Below are 18,878 nucleotides of genomic sequence, written 5' to 3' on the forward strand. Positions count from 1 at the left end.
TTGCAAAAGCATAAAACTGAAGTGTCGATAGTTTAAATATCGTCAACTTATACCATAGATATGAACAAAAAAGGGAGTTAGATTTCGGAAAAGATATTCACCGATATGTTCCAAAACATAAAAAAAACCTGAACTCTAAGGAAAATTCAAAACGGGACGTCATCAGCTTCCCAATTGTGAACTTTCAATTTCTATGTAGCAACATTCCAGCAGCGCATGCATACGGAGTATACATCTCCCAATTGATACGATATTCCCGGGCTTTTATTTCCTAGTATGATTTCCTTGATAGAGGGTTGCTGCTCACAAGGAAGCTATTAAACCAAGAGTTCCAAATGGTTAAGTTGAAATCATATTGGATATGTTCCTTATGTCATAACTACAATCCAATTCCCTTCTCACCACGAATGTGACCTACAGAATTGGACTATTCACCGGATTTGTAATAACATGAGCAACACGACGGGTGCCATATGTGGAGCAGGATCTGCTTACATATCCAGAGCACCTGAGATCACCCCCAGTATTTGGTGGGGTTCGTGTTGATTAGTCTATAGTTTTCTATGTTGTGTCTTATGTACTGTTATTTGTCTGTTTGTCTTTTTATTTTTTAACCATGGCTTGTCAGTTTATTTTCTATCTATGAGTTTGACTGTCCCTCTGGTATCTTTCGCCCCTCTTTTATGAAATGGCAAAGTCAAAAGATCAAACACATCACACAAATGTCATTATCACCTTTCAGTCTTGTTATTATCGATTGGAACATCACCGAACGACAATTATCAAGACATTTGAACTTGACAGTTGGAGCAGTGTTTCTGTTCATTTCTGGTGTGAGTGAGGACACCCTCAGCTTATACAGGAGTTTGTGTTTCTTAGTCTAGTTTTTAATGTAATGTGTTGAAGACTGTCTATATGTCTTCGTTCTGTTTACGTCATGGCGTTGTCAGATTTTCTTCAGTTTTAATTACCTACCTTCTCAGTCTTTTTTTTATTGATAACTGCAATAGTTCACTAACTTGTCTATTCTATTATCAAGTTTACACATTAAAATATTTTTTTTCATTTCTTTAATATAGGAAACCTTTGTTACCGAACAACTGGGTCAAAGTCATGGAACGGATCCTGGTTAATACATGCGTTCCTAGACATGGCAAAGAAAATGCACTCAAAACATCACATTGATGAAATAATGACTGCTGTGAAACATCAATTATCCACCAATCCGGAATATGTAAAAGACGGCGAAACTTGTCAAATGGCATTATCAGAAAATAGCCTTACGAAACTATTTTATTTATAAAAGTTTTAAAAGTGTGTTTTCGCACCTGTATCCTTAATGGCATAAGACAACGAAGACATGCATTAGAGGAGTTAAAATTTAATTTAGTCCGTCTGAATTTATTCTTTGACATTTCTAATTGCGACGCCAATTAAGTATAATCTGCCGCTTATGTTTTAAGTAATTTAAATAATTAGGCAAAACCCTACCCTAGATTTTGACTAAAGGAAAAGTTGGGTTGCTGTCTAGTAGTAACAAAGTCCTGTTAAGGTCCAATAGACAGTTACCCGGATTTGTTTCAATACCCTCGGGGAATAAAAAGTCCCAATAGCAGTTGCATAGACCCTTTGTTTGTAAATAAACGTTTATTAATTTGTTATATATTTGTTTTTCGTTCATTTTTTGTACATAAATTAGGCCGTTACTTTTCTCGTTTGATTTGTTTTAAATTGTCATTTCGAGGCCTATTATAGCTGACTGTGCGGTATGGGCTTTGCTCATTGTTGAAGGCCGTACTGTGACCTATAGTTGTTAATTTCTGTGTCATTTGGTCTCTTGTGGAGAGTTGTCTCATTGGCAATCATACCACATCTTCTTTTTTATAATTATCATAGATACCAATATCATAACATTCAGTATGATTTTAATTTACTAAAAACAAAATCAATATTTATACCAATAAAAACAATTTTCAAAGATGTCCGGGCTCGGTTTACAACATCACTGTAAAATTTTGGATGTACAATATAGTAAAGGTTTTAAATAATTTGTGGTAACGAAATCCCCGACATAATAATTTACGAGTAATAAATAGATTATTATATTAAAATCTAAAACTTCCACTCAGACACGAGCATAGCAAACGAGTTGCGATATATATGTAGGACTCTACACCGCAATGGTACTCCGAACCCCTACGGTCACTCTGAGATCGGTTGGTTTGACGCTGAAGTGCGTTGTCAGTTTATTTTCGATCAATGAGTTTGACTGTCCCTCTGGTATCTTTTGCCAACGATGATGCTAGGAATTTTCTGAATAAACCCGGGTCTGCAGACAGACTACTGTAAATTCAGAAATTATTGCGAGGTTTTTATTATTGCGACAAATGCGACAGAGTTGTAAACGCAATAATTTAAACTCGCATTTTGAAATATTTTATACGAACTAAACAAGATTTTTCTCAAAATCGTAAAAATTAAAATCGCATTTAAGTCTAAAATGACAAAATCGCAATAATAAATGCACGCAATAATTTCTGAATTTACAGTATCCGTATTATAAAATTACGGTAAATGTAGAAACTTACGAGAAGAACAAAGTAAGGATAAAATGTAAACGAAGACTTTATTCTTGACCACATGCAGATATGCAATCAAAGAGGACGGTCTTTCCCTTAGTATATAACTCAAGGACAGACAACAAGGAATGGTGCTCCGGTAGGGTAAAAAGTGAGATTAAATACACGATTTTGTCACACTTTAAAATATGTCATTTTAGTAGGGTGCCCAGTCAACAAATTTTATCGATTTAGGTTAACAGAATTACACACGGCTGTATTTGACATCATTGTAAAGAGGAGAACATGCCGCATCGAAATATTGATGTCGTCGTTGTCTACAGTGGTCACGATTTTCTTAAATTGGGGTCAAAGGTCAAAGCTAAAATTTCAAGGAAAACGCAGAGTCAAGTTTAGACAGCTGGTCGCTCCATATACGCGTTTATAGCAAAATAAATTCGAATATTTCAAAGGACTATAACTATAGTTTCTATATTTGGGACTAATTTGATATTAATGTTGCCAAATATGGTTCGAGATTGACATCTGTACTTATAAAGTGCACATTTGAAACTTTCATTCACTTGTTAAAAACAGTGACCTTCACCTTTTTAAATGTCAAAATTCGGATTTTCTCATAGATTCGAAATAAGTGATCTCTCGAGATGTTTTTTTAGTTATTAACATTCAGAAGTTCCCTTTCCATAATGTAATTTGTCCATCTTTTCAAAGAAGGTGTTGGTAATGATTTTTTAGGAAAAAAAACAGTTATCTTTTGGTGAGTGTGGAAGCACATACAACTGTACTTGGTTCCAAAACAGGTGTAATATTAACGTATAATGGATTGAATTAGCAGGTCTGAGTATATCTTTGCTCTATAGAAATAAGAAAGACTGCAAACAGCGAAAAGGGGAAGGGCTGTCCGTAAAAGTTATGAAAACAAAATGACATTAAGAAACAGAATAAACACTCCATGTTACACACTTATATGCCTTATTGAGCATACATTGGCCTACAAGTTTACCTACAAAAAGATGGTTGTAACAACATCAATCTACAATATAAATCTCTGATTACGTTATCCGCATATCAGCTTATATATACGAGTACGAGAGTTGATATATATCATAATTGTATCAGATTGTGGCAACATAAAACAAATTGCCTAAACTAGCAGTAGCTATTACGTTTCATTGTCTTCTGTGTCGAAAGCCCACCGACCATGTTTAGGTTAAAGAGCCAATTCCAATTGTTCTGTTTTAATTGAATCTTTGAGTCGCAGAAATCGAGGCATACAGCATATATACTGATAGTGAGGCGGCAACACCGTAATCTATTTGTATATTTTTATATTAGAGGGTAGAGGAATCGGATTATAATACTTTGTATATAGATCCATTGTGGTACGAATTTCCCGTCTGTCATAAAATTATTTTCCTTCACCTCATTTTCATAGTTGGTGACTGTTAAAAAACTGTATAGCTTTTTGACGTAATGTGAATTTCTCAATTGTGAGTTTGAATGTCCCTTTGGTATCCTTCGCATCTTTTTTGTCATGAGTTCTAGGATAACTATATTTAGTTACTAGTATGTAGAAGCCTTGCAAGGTATATATGTCGATCATGCATGGTTCACCTGACCTCGACCTCATTTCATTGATCAGTGAACAAGGTAAAGTTTTAAATATCAAGTCATTATCTCAAATACTGTAAGTAGTGGGTCAATTATATTTTGTCTATGAGGTGGTAGCAAAGTGTACATGTCTTTGTGACCGAGTTTATCTGACCTTACCTCATTTGCATGGAACATTGATACTGTAAATTTCATGTAATACTTGTATATTAAGATAAAGAGATGCAAAAGTAAGCAGTTAATGGCAATTGCTCGGTCTTCGACAATAAAAAAATCAATACCGTATTGTCGGCTATAAAAGGCAAGGGAAAAAAAATATTGAACCAATTCATTTGAGAAAAAATAACGGTATAATTTATAACTAAACAATTTGCCAAAGCACATTGACAGACTTGAAACAACGACAACCACTCAAATACCGGTTCCATCCTGTCTTGGAACAGGCATATAACAGGAATCATTGCAGTTGTTTCTGCTAATCTATAATTTTTTACATTGATACATTTTGTTGTCTTTCACACCGAGGCTGGTTTAAGGTAAAAAAACGTCATGCAAATCCATAACATAGTCTTGATTTGCCATATTCCGGTTGTGACACGAAACCGACTGATCTGATTACTATACTTCAATTAATACAGAGAATATTTTCAATAAAAAGTTTAAAGTATTGAAAAACAGACACCAAACATAATCTTCCGAAGAAATTAATACGTTGTTTTTAAATACTAGTATATATAAATCATTAAATAGAGGCAACAGTAGTATACCGGTGTTCAAGAGTCATGAATCGATTGAGAGACAACAAATCGGGGTTACAAATCAAAACCAAGGGAAAAATTATAGGTATAATTCAAACGATGTTTAATTCGTTGATTTCGACTGATACGTTTTTTTGAGACATATTTTTCGTTGTCCTTTATTAATAGGACAAATACGGTCATTTAAAAACTGAAGCGAGGGTGTGTATGATGTGTGTGTGGCTGTTCTTTTTTACTCCCTGTTAGATATAGCTCAACCATTCTAATAAAATCTGTAGCTTGCATGAATTATTTCGTGAATAAGCGCTAGAAAAAAATCTGTTAAATTCTTTCAATTCTCAAACCTAACATTTGCAATTTTTAATTTACATGTTTTTTTTCTCGTGAGCTAGTGTCCAAAGTTTGCATTTCGTAACTAAGGAGCCGCCATGTTGACTTGCTAAAATCAGTAAATATGCGAATAATGCAATAGAATAGAAAATAAAACAAAACCTACTTCAAAAATCAATTTTAATACAATATTATATGAATTTTGATGGTAACACGTAACGGAGAAACCTTTAAAGTTTATGTCATATTCGTACAGCTGACTACTCAACAGTGACAATACCTAGCTATTGGTTTTTTAATCCTACAAATGTTTACTGAATTATTGATGTGTAATTATTGTTCTCATAATGCGTGCTTCATCATGTTTATCAAAATCAATTTCTAATGAATAAAACGTTTTAAGATGTGTTATTTATAAAGAGCTATATCACACACTTAAAGGTAAGTGTCATAGTTTTAGTAATGAAAATTCAATTTGACCCGTTTATAAATCACTTTTTATCTAAAAAACTAAATGATTTTTTTTGTGAATCCAGCAAAATAAAACCACGAGAATTTGTGTATGCCTTAAATTGAAGACTAGCGAAGCGTATTATAGTTGACCCGCTTTACTGTGTCTGAGTGACGTTCACATTACATTACCTTTTAAATAGTTTCGTCATGAATCATTATATAATGCGACTTTTGCATTTTTGTTTGAGTAATGAATAAAGGCAACTGTAGTAAACAATCATATTTATTTTGATAAATGCGGTCATTTGAGTACAAACAACCTTTCTGTGATTGTTTATCAATATCTATGGAGGAACATCCTACTTAATATTTGCGTACATTTTTATTCATGTGTGACATATCTGTAATTGTAGTGTAGTGATTATTTCATTGACTTTTCTAACACACGGTCCTCTACAACTGATGTGTATCAGATACGATCGCCATACTAAAAATCTATCTGAGAATAAAAATGGTGAATGAATTAAACAGTAACTTTACTTGGTTATGTTGATTGTCCATTAATAAACTTTACATTCCACGAAAGTATGTACTTTTATTTAGTGTTCACCGATACAATTGATTATCTTTGATTCTAAAAAAAACTCAGTTATATATTTACATTTTACATGTAATACTAACATTTATTATTCATGAATATTGTGAGTAAGCACATTCAATAAATGTAAATTCATATAAAACGATTTCAGTTAAACAATACCAAGACGGAAAAAAAACCAATCCTCCCAGAGAGTATTTGAAGCGTGTATTGTCTACTTCAACAGAAGTTTCGGTGACAGAGTTGTAATAGTATTTTACTTACAGAGGTTAGTAGCCTGTCAGTACTGAGGTTAATCTTACAGCCTGTCGATACGTTTATTTCTGGCATTGTACAAGTCACGTCTTATTTGACTGTCCTTTACGTTAAAATACTAAATCCCTGAAAGAGTTTTAGTGGATTTTAGTCTTTAATGCATGATTTTTTTAATTATTAATTGTTTTGGCTTTTTACTAGCTTTCAATAACTGCGAGTACTCTCAAATCGTACATTCATGTTAAATTTGACCTGTTGATACAATTGTAATTTTTACATAAGTGTTTGGTATGACTTTAAATTTCCACTTCTGTTTATCGTACTATGAACCACAAATAATTTATTTTCTAAAAAATATTTCCGTTCTTCATTTATACTGTATACCTTACAACAAAATTATTTTCTTTTACAAGTGTATAATATTCTATTTGGCGGCAAGGTTATTTGTTCAAGGTTATGGTTTACTTTCGGTAATTATTTAACATTTCACAGCTGTATACTACTGTTGCTTTTATTTATTCACCCCTTTATTTTTATTGATTTTGTATTTACATTGTATCAGAGATAAACATTATTCGTTCAGTGTATGTTCATTTGTGTTTATACGTCTTTTGATTGAGTTAAGCCATTTCAATTGATATATTATAGTGAGTCACTCTATGTTGTGATGTTACACTATTGGACCGGGTAAGGATGCAGGTTTGTACCTATCAAAACGTTTAAACCCGCTGCATTTGTTTGCACCTATCCTAAGTCAGGAACCTGATGTTCAGTAGTTGTCATTTGTTAATGTTGTTTATAAGTGTTTCTCGAATTTTATATAGATTAGACAGTTGATTTTTCCCATTTGAATGGTTTTAAACTAGTCATTTTCGGGACCCTTTATAGCTTACTTATGGGTGTGAGCAAAGGCTCCGTGTTGAAGTCCGTACTTTGATTTATAATAGTTTTTCGTTTATAAATTATGACTTGGATAGAGAGTTGTCTCATTGGCACTCATACCATATCTCCTTGTATTGTGAGTTCGATCTACGCTCCTGGAATTTGCGTTCAACTCAGATCTTAATTTTATCCACCAATAAAAACTGATTCCAAAAGTGAGCTGTACGGCAGTGGCTTATATCAGTGTTGAAAGCAGTACGGTGATCTATGATTGGTTATATTATCCCCTTTGAACTCTAATAGATAATTGAAAATGACTAATTTACTTTTATACCATATCTTCTTATTTATAAATCAATTTGATCACGTTCAAGGATAACGGAATGTAATTTTCAATGACGTAGCTCAACAAAGAACACATTTGTGAATCGAAAGGAAAATAATCATTTGTTTTTTTTTGAACTGGTAATACAAAAAAAAGAGGCGACAGTTACCAAAGTGATATTCAAACTAATAAGCCTAAAATATGTTCATTGTGCACTGGAAAATTATTAAAAGGAACAAACGACAAGCAACCCTCGTCTAGCATAACCAATTATGATCAATGAATGTATCACCAGCCAAGTAATATCTTTAATACGATCGTTTTCTGTTATTTGTCTAAATATGAAATTCAGATTTTTTGGTAACACTAAGGTCAATCTACATCCAAGCATTGATGACCATAACCATGCTACTGTATTTTACTTATTATGTTTAATGCCGTGCTCTTCAACTTCATATTTAATTTTTTTTCCAATGAACTTATTCTGTTAAAGTGCCTTTGATGAGTCAGACGATGACTAATCGCGTTTATCGCAGAAAAGTTCCTATCAAAAAGCGTTATATCGTTAAACAGCTTTTAAAAGCTATGAATCGATTTCAATTTCAAAGAACTTTTGTCTCCAAGTAAATGTATATCACTCACCCAATAGTAAACACTTTGACATATAATTGATATGATCATTTTCTGTTTATAATAGTTAAATTGTTCGAAACACGATTTTATTTCCAAGATACTATTCAATCAATATATGTGAGTCAGACGGAACATTTCAAGATGCGGACTTTTGTTTTATTCTAATAATGATGAAAAAAAAATGTATACTCACAGATTTAATCATGCTGAAAAATTGAACTTTATAATGACTTTCCACATAAGAAAATTAGCAAAATATATAGTTCGTGCATTTCATATAAGACATCAGTTGCTGTATAACATTTGATATATTTGCATATTTAATCTAATTCTTTGAACATTTCTTTTAATTTTGAATAGAATGAGAAGTATCATATTAACATTTATTCCGTGATATTGTATAAAATTAATTTTTATGTCAAATAGGTGACGTAAAGGTCATATGGGCCGGGTGTAACATTGACTATACAAACTTCGTAATTGTGTTATATTTATTGATACATGTTCACACGTCACTATAATTAACTAAAAACTTACTTACTTTCTAAAGTTTCGTTCATTTACAGGTAACACATAACCTGTAGCTATGGAAGAATTTAGACAAGATACACCGATATCAAGACACAGAAAATACCATTCACCTTTCACAAGAAAAAAATATCGTTCCCGCCGGCAAAGTATGTTGCAATTGATCTCGAATACGAATACTACATGATTATCGTTTACATGGTTAAACACAAGTAAATTGGATGCAATTTAAATTATATATATTTCGCATGCCAGAAAGGTTTTTTTGATGTATATACAATACATTTTATACGTCAATGAAATAATGTGTTAGTAGTTATAAGAAGATGTGGTATGAGTGCCAATGAGCCAATTATTCATTCAAGTTTCAATTTATAGAAGTCATAAAACCATTAAAGGTCAAAATACGATCTTCAACATGGAGCTTTGGTTCACACTTAACATCCATGCTATAAAGAGGCCCAAAATGGCCAGTGTAAAACCATTCAAACAGAATAAACCAATGGTCTAGTCTAAACAAAAAAACAAAAATCGAGAACCACGTTTGAACCACATCATAAAACGACAACCACTGAACATCAGGGAGGGGGCCTCAGTGGCCGAGTGATCTAAGTAGTTACTACTGTAATCACTAGCCAGTCAACACTGAGTTTGTGAGTTCGAACCCCGCTGCGGGATCACTCGATTTCAATCTTATTTGACTAGGACAGTCAGTTTTCCTATCGAAGGTCAGTGGTTTTCCCCGGGCACTCCGGCTTCCTCACCCCAAAACAAAAAGGGTCGCCACGAAATAGCCCCCCAAAAAATCAAATCAAATCATCTGAATTATTATTATTATTACAATTTTTCTATAGCGCTAAATCTAAAACAATATTACTCAAAGCGCTTTACATCACATGTTAAACGAAATATACACACAGACAGTGATAAAAATATAAAACATGAACACACAAAATAAATATTTAAGTGTTAAAACTTTTCTAGATAAAAGGATTAATAATGTGGAAATTTTTACAAAAAAGTGGAATATATATATCAATGAATCAAAATAAGATTATACTGAATAAAGTTGGTAAAATCGATAGCCAAAAAAGTCTAAAATAAGATTGCTATTAAAAATTATCAAATATAAGTTAAAAATTTGAAAACGTATTCAAAAGATGAAAAAGGAATATTACCATGTAAAAATATAATTACTGAAATGAAAAATATGTGTGCTACTAAAAACATACAATGTACATATTATAAATGAAACATATCTCCAGTTAAAAGAAAGGTTCGATAAATCAAAAGCAGGCTAACGTCTATGGCACAATGTATCACAGAAACGAAATTAAGGGATTAAAAATGCTTGTCGAAAAAAGTGAGTTTTTAAGTTCTTTTTGAATACAGGCACCGACTTTGCATTTTGAAGTTTTTTTGGTAATGCATTCCAAAGGATGGCCGCTGCTTGATCAAATCTTCTATTGCCGTAGGTTTTGGTTCGCACAATAGGAGTTACGAGTGTTAAGTTGTTTTCAGACCTTAATGATCTTGATGGCCTGTATAAATTTACAAGTTCACTAAAATATAATGGCGCTTCATGTTTCACGGACTTGAATACATATAATAATATTTTGTATTGCACCCTGTATTGCACAGGCAGCCAGTGAAGAGACTCAAGTGTCGAAGTAATGTGTTCATATTTCTTTTTTCTTGTAACCACTCGCGCAGCAGTGTTCTGAACCCTTTGTAGTCTCTGAATCATGTAAGCTGGTAGTCCATAGAGTAAAGCGTTGCCATAATCCAATCTAGAAATGATTAACGAATTGACCAGAGTTTTACATGCATCCTCGTTGATGTACGGACGTATGCGGCCTATATTTCGTATTTGATAAAAACATGATCTCGAAACTGAACTGACTTGTTGGTGCATTGACAGAGTCTTATCAAAATGAACACCCAAATTTTTAATACACTCAGAACTTGTAATGATGTTTCCTTTAATGGTGAGATTGGAATCCTTCAAATCTTTCACTCGGTTTTTCGGAGCAAATAGCATCAGTTCCGTTTTGTCCTCGTTCAGATTCAGCTGAACATTAGATTCCTGACTTATGACAGATACAAACAAATGCAGCGGGTGTACCAACATTCACCCTTACCTGAAACAATAGTGTCATCACAACATAACTCTACTTTTTAAAATACAGTAAGAAGTGCACGAGCCTGATATTTACATGTTCTTAATATTCGTATTAAAAGCTTTGTATTAAAAAGGACATGCTTCATGTGCTAACAAATGTCTTCAAAAGTAGTTATAACTGGAACACAGATATATTTTTTTATCTGTCACTTTTAGTTTATATCTCGAACCAAGAATCTTATAGCTCAGATGAAGACGATACACATTCAGATGAATATTCTGATACAACAAATGTAGCTGCTCGTTCATTGAATGAAGGTGTAGGCGAAGAGCAGATAGAACAAAAGAAGAAAACGGTAACTCATTTATATATCAAAACAAGTACTGATAGTAACCGGATGTTAAAAAATGATTCCCTAACAAAAAACCTTATAATCTAATCATCCCGGAAAAACCTCTCACCAAAATGTACAATAGTTGATTGACACAAGGAACGTGTGCCCAATAAATGAAAAGGGATGAAAATCGTTATGCTCCTTAGATTTTCAATGAAATAGAACAATCGCTTTTAATCCATTCTAATTTTTTTAACAGGTAAACAACATCAAACAAGTCAGGGTGGCCTAGTGGTTTAAAGGGGCACTAGCTGTCAAATGCATGTTCAGCAATTTGACTCATAATTCTCATATTTGATTTATAATCATGTCAAATATTAATCAAAATTATAAAAAGTCTAGAATAAACAATTTACAGGACATGGGCTCGCTAATATATAGCTTCGTTTTGTGTGTATTTTAATCTTGACGCCATATTATTAACTGAGTTGACCTCCTAAGACCTTCGAATTTTGTTTCATCTTTAATGTTGACATTCTTTTTCTTTAGTTAACCAAACACACACAATTCATGCGTTTTCCATATCTTGCTAAGGGGTTACATTGACGTAAACATGAATACGGATTCAATGAAGTCAAATTATTCACTTGCAAGTGAAATTTCTTCATCAATGTTTCTTAGCTCAATTTGACAATATTGAACCATAGTAGCTGCTAAAAGCGACACATTGTTTCACTTTTTCACTTTCATAAATGATTGAACCAAAAAAAAAATATACTTTATATTTTTTATATATCTCTTAGCTAGTGCCCCTTTAAGTTGTTAAACTACTGATTCTGAGCAGAAAGTTGACGAACCAGGGTTATCCCAAAGTACGTTTTGTCATTTTCTAAAAGAAAAAGGGCTTGTTGAAAATATTCCGTATCGACTTCACAAATAATACTGCTAATGTGATTTGTTTATATGTCATATGTTTTTCTTTGCAGACATAATTGTTTGTTTTCATCGAGATTAAGATTAAAACACAATTGGGACTGCTGTACCCCAAATTGACATGTTTACCTATCATGTCTGTTTGTTTTGTTTTCATATAGTTATGTAGTTTAAACAAACAAGTATGTCAACAAAGAATAACAAATGGCGAAACTTCCTTAAACCTATCAGAAGTGTAAGTATCAATTGTGTTTGCTTTTTTGAGCCGTATGTTTCTATCATTCAGCGTTTTCACGTGAAGTAAAACGGACATGTTGAGCTTGATTTCCGATTGATATGCCATTTATTTTTGTTCAAGTATGTATTTTTAAAAGATGAACTGTATATGCGATACATTGTAGGTTTTATTTAGAATGTGCAGATTTGTTTAACGTAAAACTTGTTGTTGAACCCAACCATGTGTCTTTTCCAAATCAGACTACTGTGGATTCATTTATTTTCTTTGTTACAAATGTATCAGTATTCGTGAATATTAAATTTGCTAGTTTAAACAAAGTCTGTTAAAGTTTCGTTTAGACAATTTTCAATTCGTTTATCATTTAAATTCGTGGTTTCCATGTTCCCACGAAATCCACAAAAATTGGTATCCAACGAATATTAATGTTTGATTGTAGATCATTTTTGATGAAATCAATTGCTTGTATTTTATTCAGGCACTTTTAATTTCGAATATTTTGTCATAGTTCAATAACAGTCACAATTTTATTAAAGATAGTATCAACAACGTGATATCGATTAAAGATAGTAAGTGCTAACTGCAAACATCTGAGAGAATCATACTATTAGACGCTTATCATGAATGGCATGATTTAAATTGATGAAATTTTGACCACCTAAATTTGTTTTCAACGGTGTAATGTTATTGCATTTTACTTCGGTAGAAGTCAATGAAACAGCTAATCAATACTCGAAAACAGGGCTGGTATGGTAATTTTTTCGTATTGTTAATGAGCTTTGCTGTTATTTAAAATGGTCCAAATGCACAATCTTTCACTTATTACTTTTCCAGGTAAATTGATTCCTTACCCGATATCGTACTGAAATCTTATTTTAATTTGCAACGTCATAGAGTATAACAATTATATTTCTGAAATCCTGTGCATTCATTTAGTTGTATTTGTAACATTTAGTCGTGGATTAATATCGTTAATCAGTTACGAAGTGACAACTGAAGGTAACACAATGAAGAAAATCTTTTTTAAAAAACAAAGTATGAAATGGTAAGTGTGTTTTATTTTCCTTTCAAATCCACACAAATTGAAATGCACACTAAGGAATATGGCACAAAAAGTAAAATACAGATGAGACTTTAATGGAATCGAAAAATCTTAGACCGCAAACACATGTCGCAAGTGAGTTGAGCCACCGACACATCGTATCACGTATATATTGTCGATTTCAGTAGTTACTGTATTTGATTGAATATTTATTTCGTGATTTAAAACAATCTTAAATAGAAGGTCTGGAAATTAGATTTTTCGTGTATTTTGAAATTTTTAGTTCATTTTTAGTCACAAACTAACATAAAAAAATTGGCATCACATAAACAATTCTCAATCCCTAATAGTTAAAAGTAAATAGCCTTTACAAAGATAAAACTTATGAATAATTCAGTAAACTGTGTAAAAGTGAATTATACCACAATGAAAATGCATACTTATCTGCGAAATATAAAAAACATTTGCGGCATTGTATATATCTAAATTATTGTATCTAAATAATCTCGTGTTAATGGTTGAATGGATAACAGTTTCATGATGAGATCTGCTTATGCGTGAAATCCAATTATGATTTTGCTATATGTATGTTTATTTTTGAAAAGTAAACGTTATCTTCTGATGAGCTTGAATGACTTTGAACTCATAACCGAGAACCATTGATAATGTAAGGTATTTTGAATATTTAAATTACAATCTGGACAACAAAGACCATCAGTATTAAAATCAGACATTAAACGTCTGTCAGGGTCAGCATTTCAGGATGTGCAGTCATGTTCATTTTCAAAATGTTGATCGAGATTTACAAAATGCACGTTTATCGTTTACACTGATTCTTTTACAGGCAATTGACAGGGGGAATATTTCAAGATTCGAGAATGGTATGTTTGACACTCTGTTTTATCATTAATACTTGTCTACTACACAGGAAAAAACATTTCACAGCACCTTTTATGAATCATTATAGCATGACGATATCAGTTTCTTGTAGGATAGAGCATTCTAAAATTTCCTTTATAACGTTTTCATTCTTTTTATAGATTATAAAATAAGGCAACAGTAGTATACCGCTGTTCAAAAGTCATAAATCGATTGAGAGAAACAAATCATTTACAAACTAAAACCGAGGGAAACACATCATCTATAACAGGAAAACAACGAAATAACAGAACACAGAAGTGCAACAAAAAACAAACAACAATGCAACATTCATAGAAACGAATTACTAGACAAAAGCTGCCATATTCTTGACTTGGTACAGAACATTTTAAAGAAAACATGGTGGGTTGAACCTGTTTTGTGGCTATCCAAACCTCCGCCGTATATGGCAATGTTAAATATACCACTAAAATGACATCATTAAATGACGGGAACAGAGTACAAATAAATGCATAAACATCAAAAACAGAGAAATACATATTAAATAAATAATATAGTAGTACATTCGACATGTTAACCACAGAATATCAACGAATAACTAAATTAATTTATGTCATTACACACAAACAGCTTAATAGAATTACGAAATGTGTGTCTGTAACACGAATGGATCAACACCACAAAAAGTAACATCACAGATAAATTTCTAAAAATTGGATATAAATCAATATTAGGTTTCTAATTATGCAATTTGATGTATTGTATAACAATTACAAGAATAAAAATATACAATTGTGTTAGAAAAAGTGCAACTAACTATGTCGGCCTTTCTTCCAAATCAAACTGCGTAAAACAAATAAATACTGTGCACATAGTTGTTTTAACCTATAATCATACAAATGATCTGGGCGAATAATTGTCTTTACTTTTACATAGAAACTAAAGGACAGAATCACAATTACAAACGATAAGACACAATACAATATCCGATTAGAAATACAAAAAAAAAACCCGCGTGTAGAAGAATAAATAAGGAATATGACCATTCATACTCTTTCAACCATTGTGGGTAATGTTTAATGTTAAACCTTAAATGTTTACAAATCATTGAGTATAACTCTTTCTCTTTATTTCAGGTTATTCTGTTGATCGACCTAAAAGTCCGACTCCGCAGATTCCGCTTTCCGATGAAGTAAGTTACAAGTTTTTTTATGTATCTGGTAACTGCTTGCAGAAATTATTCTCAATAAATGAAAGCTGACCACTTTAACCGTTTTGGCAATTTAATTCTACAATTCTTTTCGGTATAAAAAAAATACCAGCAAATCCAAGTTTGACACATGTTATGCGTTTATTTTGATAAAGGTATGACATTTAGCAATATCTGCTTTCGGTTGTTATCTTAGACGCTACATTAGATAGAAAGATAACATAAAACATCAAACGCTATATTCGGACCAAAAGCTTCGTGTCTAAAAATGGTCAAACTCTAAATCACCATCGATAAAGTAATGTGTGAATAAATTTACTAATTTTATCAAAAGTTTCTATCAAAGACTAAAAGAATAATATATGTGTTTGTCTTGAATTTAGCTCAAATATTTTTTTCACAAAACATGCTATGACAAACATCAGTTTTGTGCTTTATGAACCCTGTATAATTTTTTTTTCTCTCGAATATTTGACATTGATGACAAATGCTTTATGACTTAAAGTAATTCACATGTCAAAAAGTACATTTATGTTAACGTTATGTTTGTACCATATGAAGTACCATGTTTTATATAACAATGTACATCAATGAAAATGAAAATGCCAGAATTCTACTTAAGTAATTGAAGTCAACCGTATAGCTTTCAACATTCCATATTGTCAACTATGAAAGGTCCACATATGACACAATGTAAAACAATTCAAACGAGGAAGCGAGAAGAAAACTAATTTTCTTAGATTTTTTTTCAAGTTTATTTAGTTAAATGTTCCTACTTGTAGCACCCGCCAATTCGCTATTATTCTCCTAATTAGTCAAATATATGTACACAGTTAAGGTTTTTATACATCATTGGTTCTAAAAAATAACGGACTTGATTATTATATATCCCATAAAAAAGCAATTCTAACGCAAAATATTTATGAAGTGTAATTTTTCTTTATTTTATTGAACTGGGTCTATATCTCTGCCGGTGGACTATTAGTTGCCGAGGAAATCATTAGCTAAATAGTCAATGCGACAGTACTGACATGATTTAAAACATATCTACTTAATATCGTCAGTCATCAATTTAGAAATCAATAAGAAACTAAGGATACAGCTATCAATACATATATTTAGCTATGGTTTACATGTCCCATTTGTCATTTTAGCTTTTCGCGTGTTTTAGTAACCTATCCCATTTTTCCAATATTTTGATTTAAGCGTTTGTAATGAAAAAAAATTCAGAAAAAGCACTACGGACGCTTAAAATCTAGGAAATTGATTAACTTGGCTTGATTTAGGTGAATCATCATTTAAACAATATGTATTTCCTGTAGCCTGTATCATTATCTACAAGAAGAATAATTCAAACACAAAAATCGAACGAAGAAGCAAGAATTATAAATACACGAAGGTGTCAAAGGATAATAAAAGTATTCTTATGTTTTTGTTTCGTAAAAATAAATCTTTACAAATTGCAAGCGTTTTTTTTTTTAATTTTCCTATTTCCGAAACTCTCAAAGCCAAACATAATCCTGCAAAAAGCTAATAAAAATAGAAAACATTGAATTAGAATAAGCATGTACAATCATATTATTTATTTATCATTACTTCCTCTGAATTTGACAATGGCGATTAGAAGTTATTCAATAAGAGAATAAAATTGTACTATGATTCAATTGTAGGCATGGAAGAACCCACCGAGACGTAAACACTACTTTAGTATGTTTAAGTTAGAAGTTAGCTGAATTATTTCCCGTGTACAACGTACAAAACACTTAATTTGTAAAAAAAAGTTCTAGTACTATACATGGTCATGTAAATTATTGCTCTTTGTATAGTATGTCAATAATAGAAAAACGTTTTGACAACTATTTGCTGTTATGTAAATGTTATGTTCAGCTTCAGATATATATGATGGACAAAAGATACCAGAGGGACATTCAAACTCATAGATCGAAAATAAACTCACAACGCCATGGCTAAAAAAGAAAAAGAGAAACAGAAAAATAGTAGTTTACAAGACAAACATAGAAAATTAAAGACTAAGCAACACGAACCCCACCTGAAACTGTATATATATATATATATATATATATGTATGATCCTTTTTTTTCATTCTGGATCAAACAAAACAAAAATGACATAATTGTATCAGCATAATAATATTAGATAAAATTCATCACATGTAACTTGCACAGAGGTAAATTGATGAAACACTTTTAACCAGCCAACCAAATTACATTTCGGAATATGGAATTATATGCATTGGCACTAAATTAATGAAAAACTTCGATTATTTCAAACAGATCCTTTTTTGAAACCGGAAAAACAAACTATACCGGAAGAAAAACGATGTATTCAAGAAAAAGTAACTGTGAGTTGAATTTAAAATTCATGAGTATTTATAAAACAAACGGCACTTTTTTGTTGTTTCAACTTTGAAGTAGTACTGTAGATGATAACTACAGAATTGTTCTAAATAGAAGCTTCAACGATAGACAATCCAAACAATATAAAATATCGAAGTCATCTTACCAGACCTTATCTATTTGTTTTTTTACGTTGATGATAAATACTTTATGACTCCAATTAATAAATAGGATTACAATTAGGTAAATATTATGCTTATAACACATGTGAATACCTTGTATTGAACATGTTGAATAACAATGTATATTTCACGAACAGACCAGAGTTCAAATTAAACAGACGTTAGCAAATTTAAGATATTGAACAACCCTTAACAACATACTATATAGCCAGCAATATCATGTTCTCATATGACAAAATGAGAAACAGTTCAATCGAGAATGCTTATAGCTTCATTGATAACATTACAATATATAAAAAATAAAAATGCCAACATGTGATTTTTTAAAATAAATTGCGAAGCAAGAAGAAGACTTATACAGCTAGTTTTGTTTTCAAGTTTATTAAGTTAAACAGTCCTACTTATATTGCATCCGTCGTATTCCTTATACAAGATCAAATCCCGTGTTGTTCATCTGGTGCATTTTTCCATTTGATTAGGGACTTTCCGTTTTGAATTTTCCTCGGAGTTCAGTATTTTTGTGATTTTACTTTTTAAGTTGCTATCGGCAATGTTCTAAATCAAATTTCGTAATGCCTCAATCGAAGTATATATGCTATGACATGTTATGTATATCTATCATTTTCTGAAA

General features: G+C 31.7%; 2 protein-coding genes across 2 annotated transcripts in view; both read left to right on the top strand.

Annotated features, from left to right (window-relative positions):
- LOC127714486 (caspase-3-like) overlaps positions 1 to 1,621 on the top strand; it is a 50,664-nt gene extending 49,043 nt beyond the window's left edge. Inside the window, exon 11 of the mRNA XM_052220543.1 lies at positions 1,080 to 1,621. Within this exon, the coding sequence (XP_052076503.1) occupies positions 1,080 to 1,303 (224 nt within the window). The 3' untranslated portion in view covers positions 1,304 to 1,621. The remainder of the gene's footprint in view (positions 1 to 1,079) is intronic.
- Positions 1,622 to 5,373: 3,752 nt separating this feature from the next.
- LOC127714072 (uncharacterized) overlaps positions 5,374 to 18,878 on the top strand; it is a 30,573-nt gene continuing 17,068 nt past the window's right edge. The window contains exons 1-8 of the mRNA XM_052220018.1: positions 5,374 to 5,719; positions 6,481 to 6,597; positions 8,991 to 9,101; positions 11,291 to 11,430; positions 14,464 to 14,500; positions 15,635 to 15,690; positions 17,379 to 17,415; positions 18,003 to 18,070. Coding sequence (XP_052075978.1) covers positions 9,011 to 9,101; positions 11,291 to 11,430; positions 14,464 to 14,500; positions 15,635 to 15,690; positions 17,379 to 17,415; positions 18,003 to 18,070 — 429 coding nt within the window. The 5' untranslated portion in view covers positions 5,374 to 5,719; positions 6,481 to 6,597; positions 8,991 to 9,010. The remainder of the gene's footprint in view (positions 5,720 to 6,480; positions 6,598 to 8,990; positions 9,102 to 11,290; positions 11,431 to 14,463; positions 14,501 to 15,634; positions 15,691 to 17,378; positions 17,416 to 18,002; positions 18,071 to 18,878) is intronic.

Source organism: Mytilus californianus, unplaced genomic scaffold (assembly GCF_021869535.1).
Source record: "Mytilus californianus isolate M0D057914Y unplaced genomic scaffold, xbMytCali1.0.p SCAF_9, whole genome shotgun sequence".
Taxonomy (NCBI): Eukaryota; Metazoa; Mollusca; class Bivalvia; order Mytilida; family Mytilidae; genus Mytilus; species Mytilus californianus.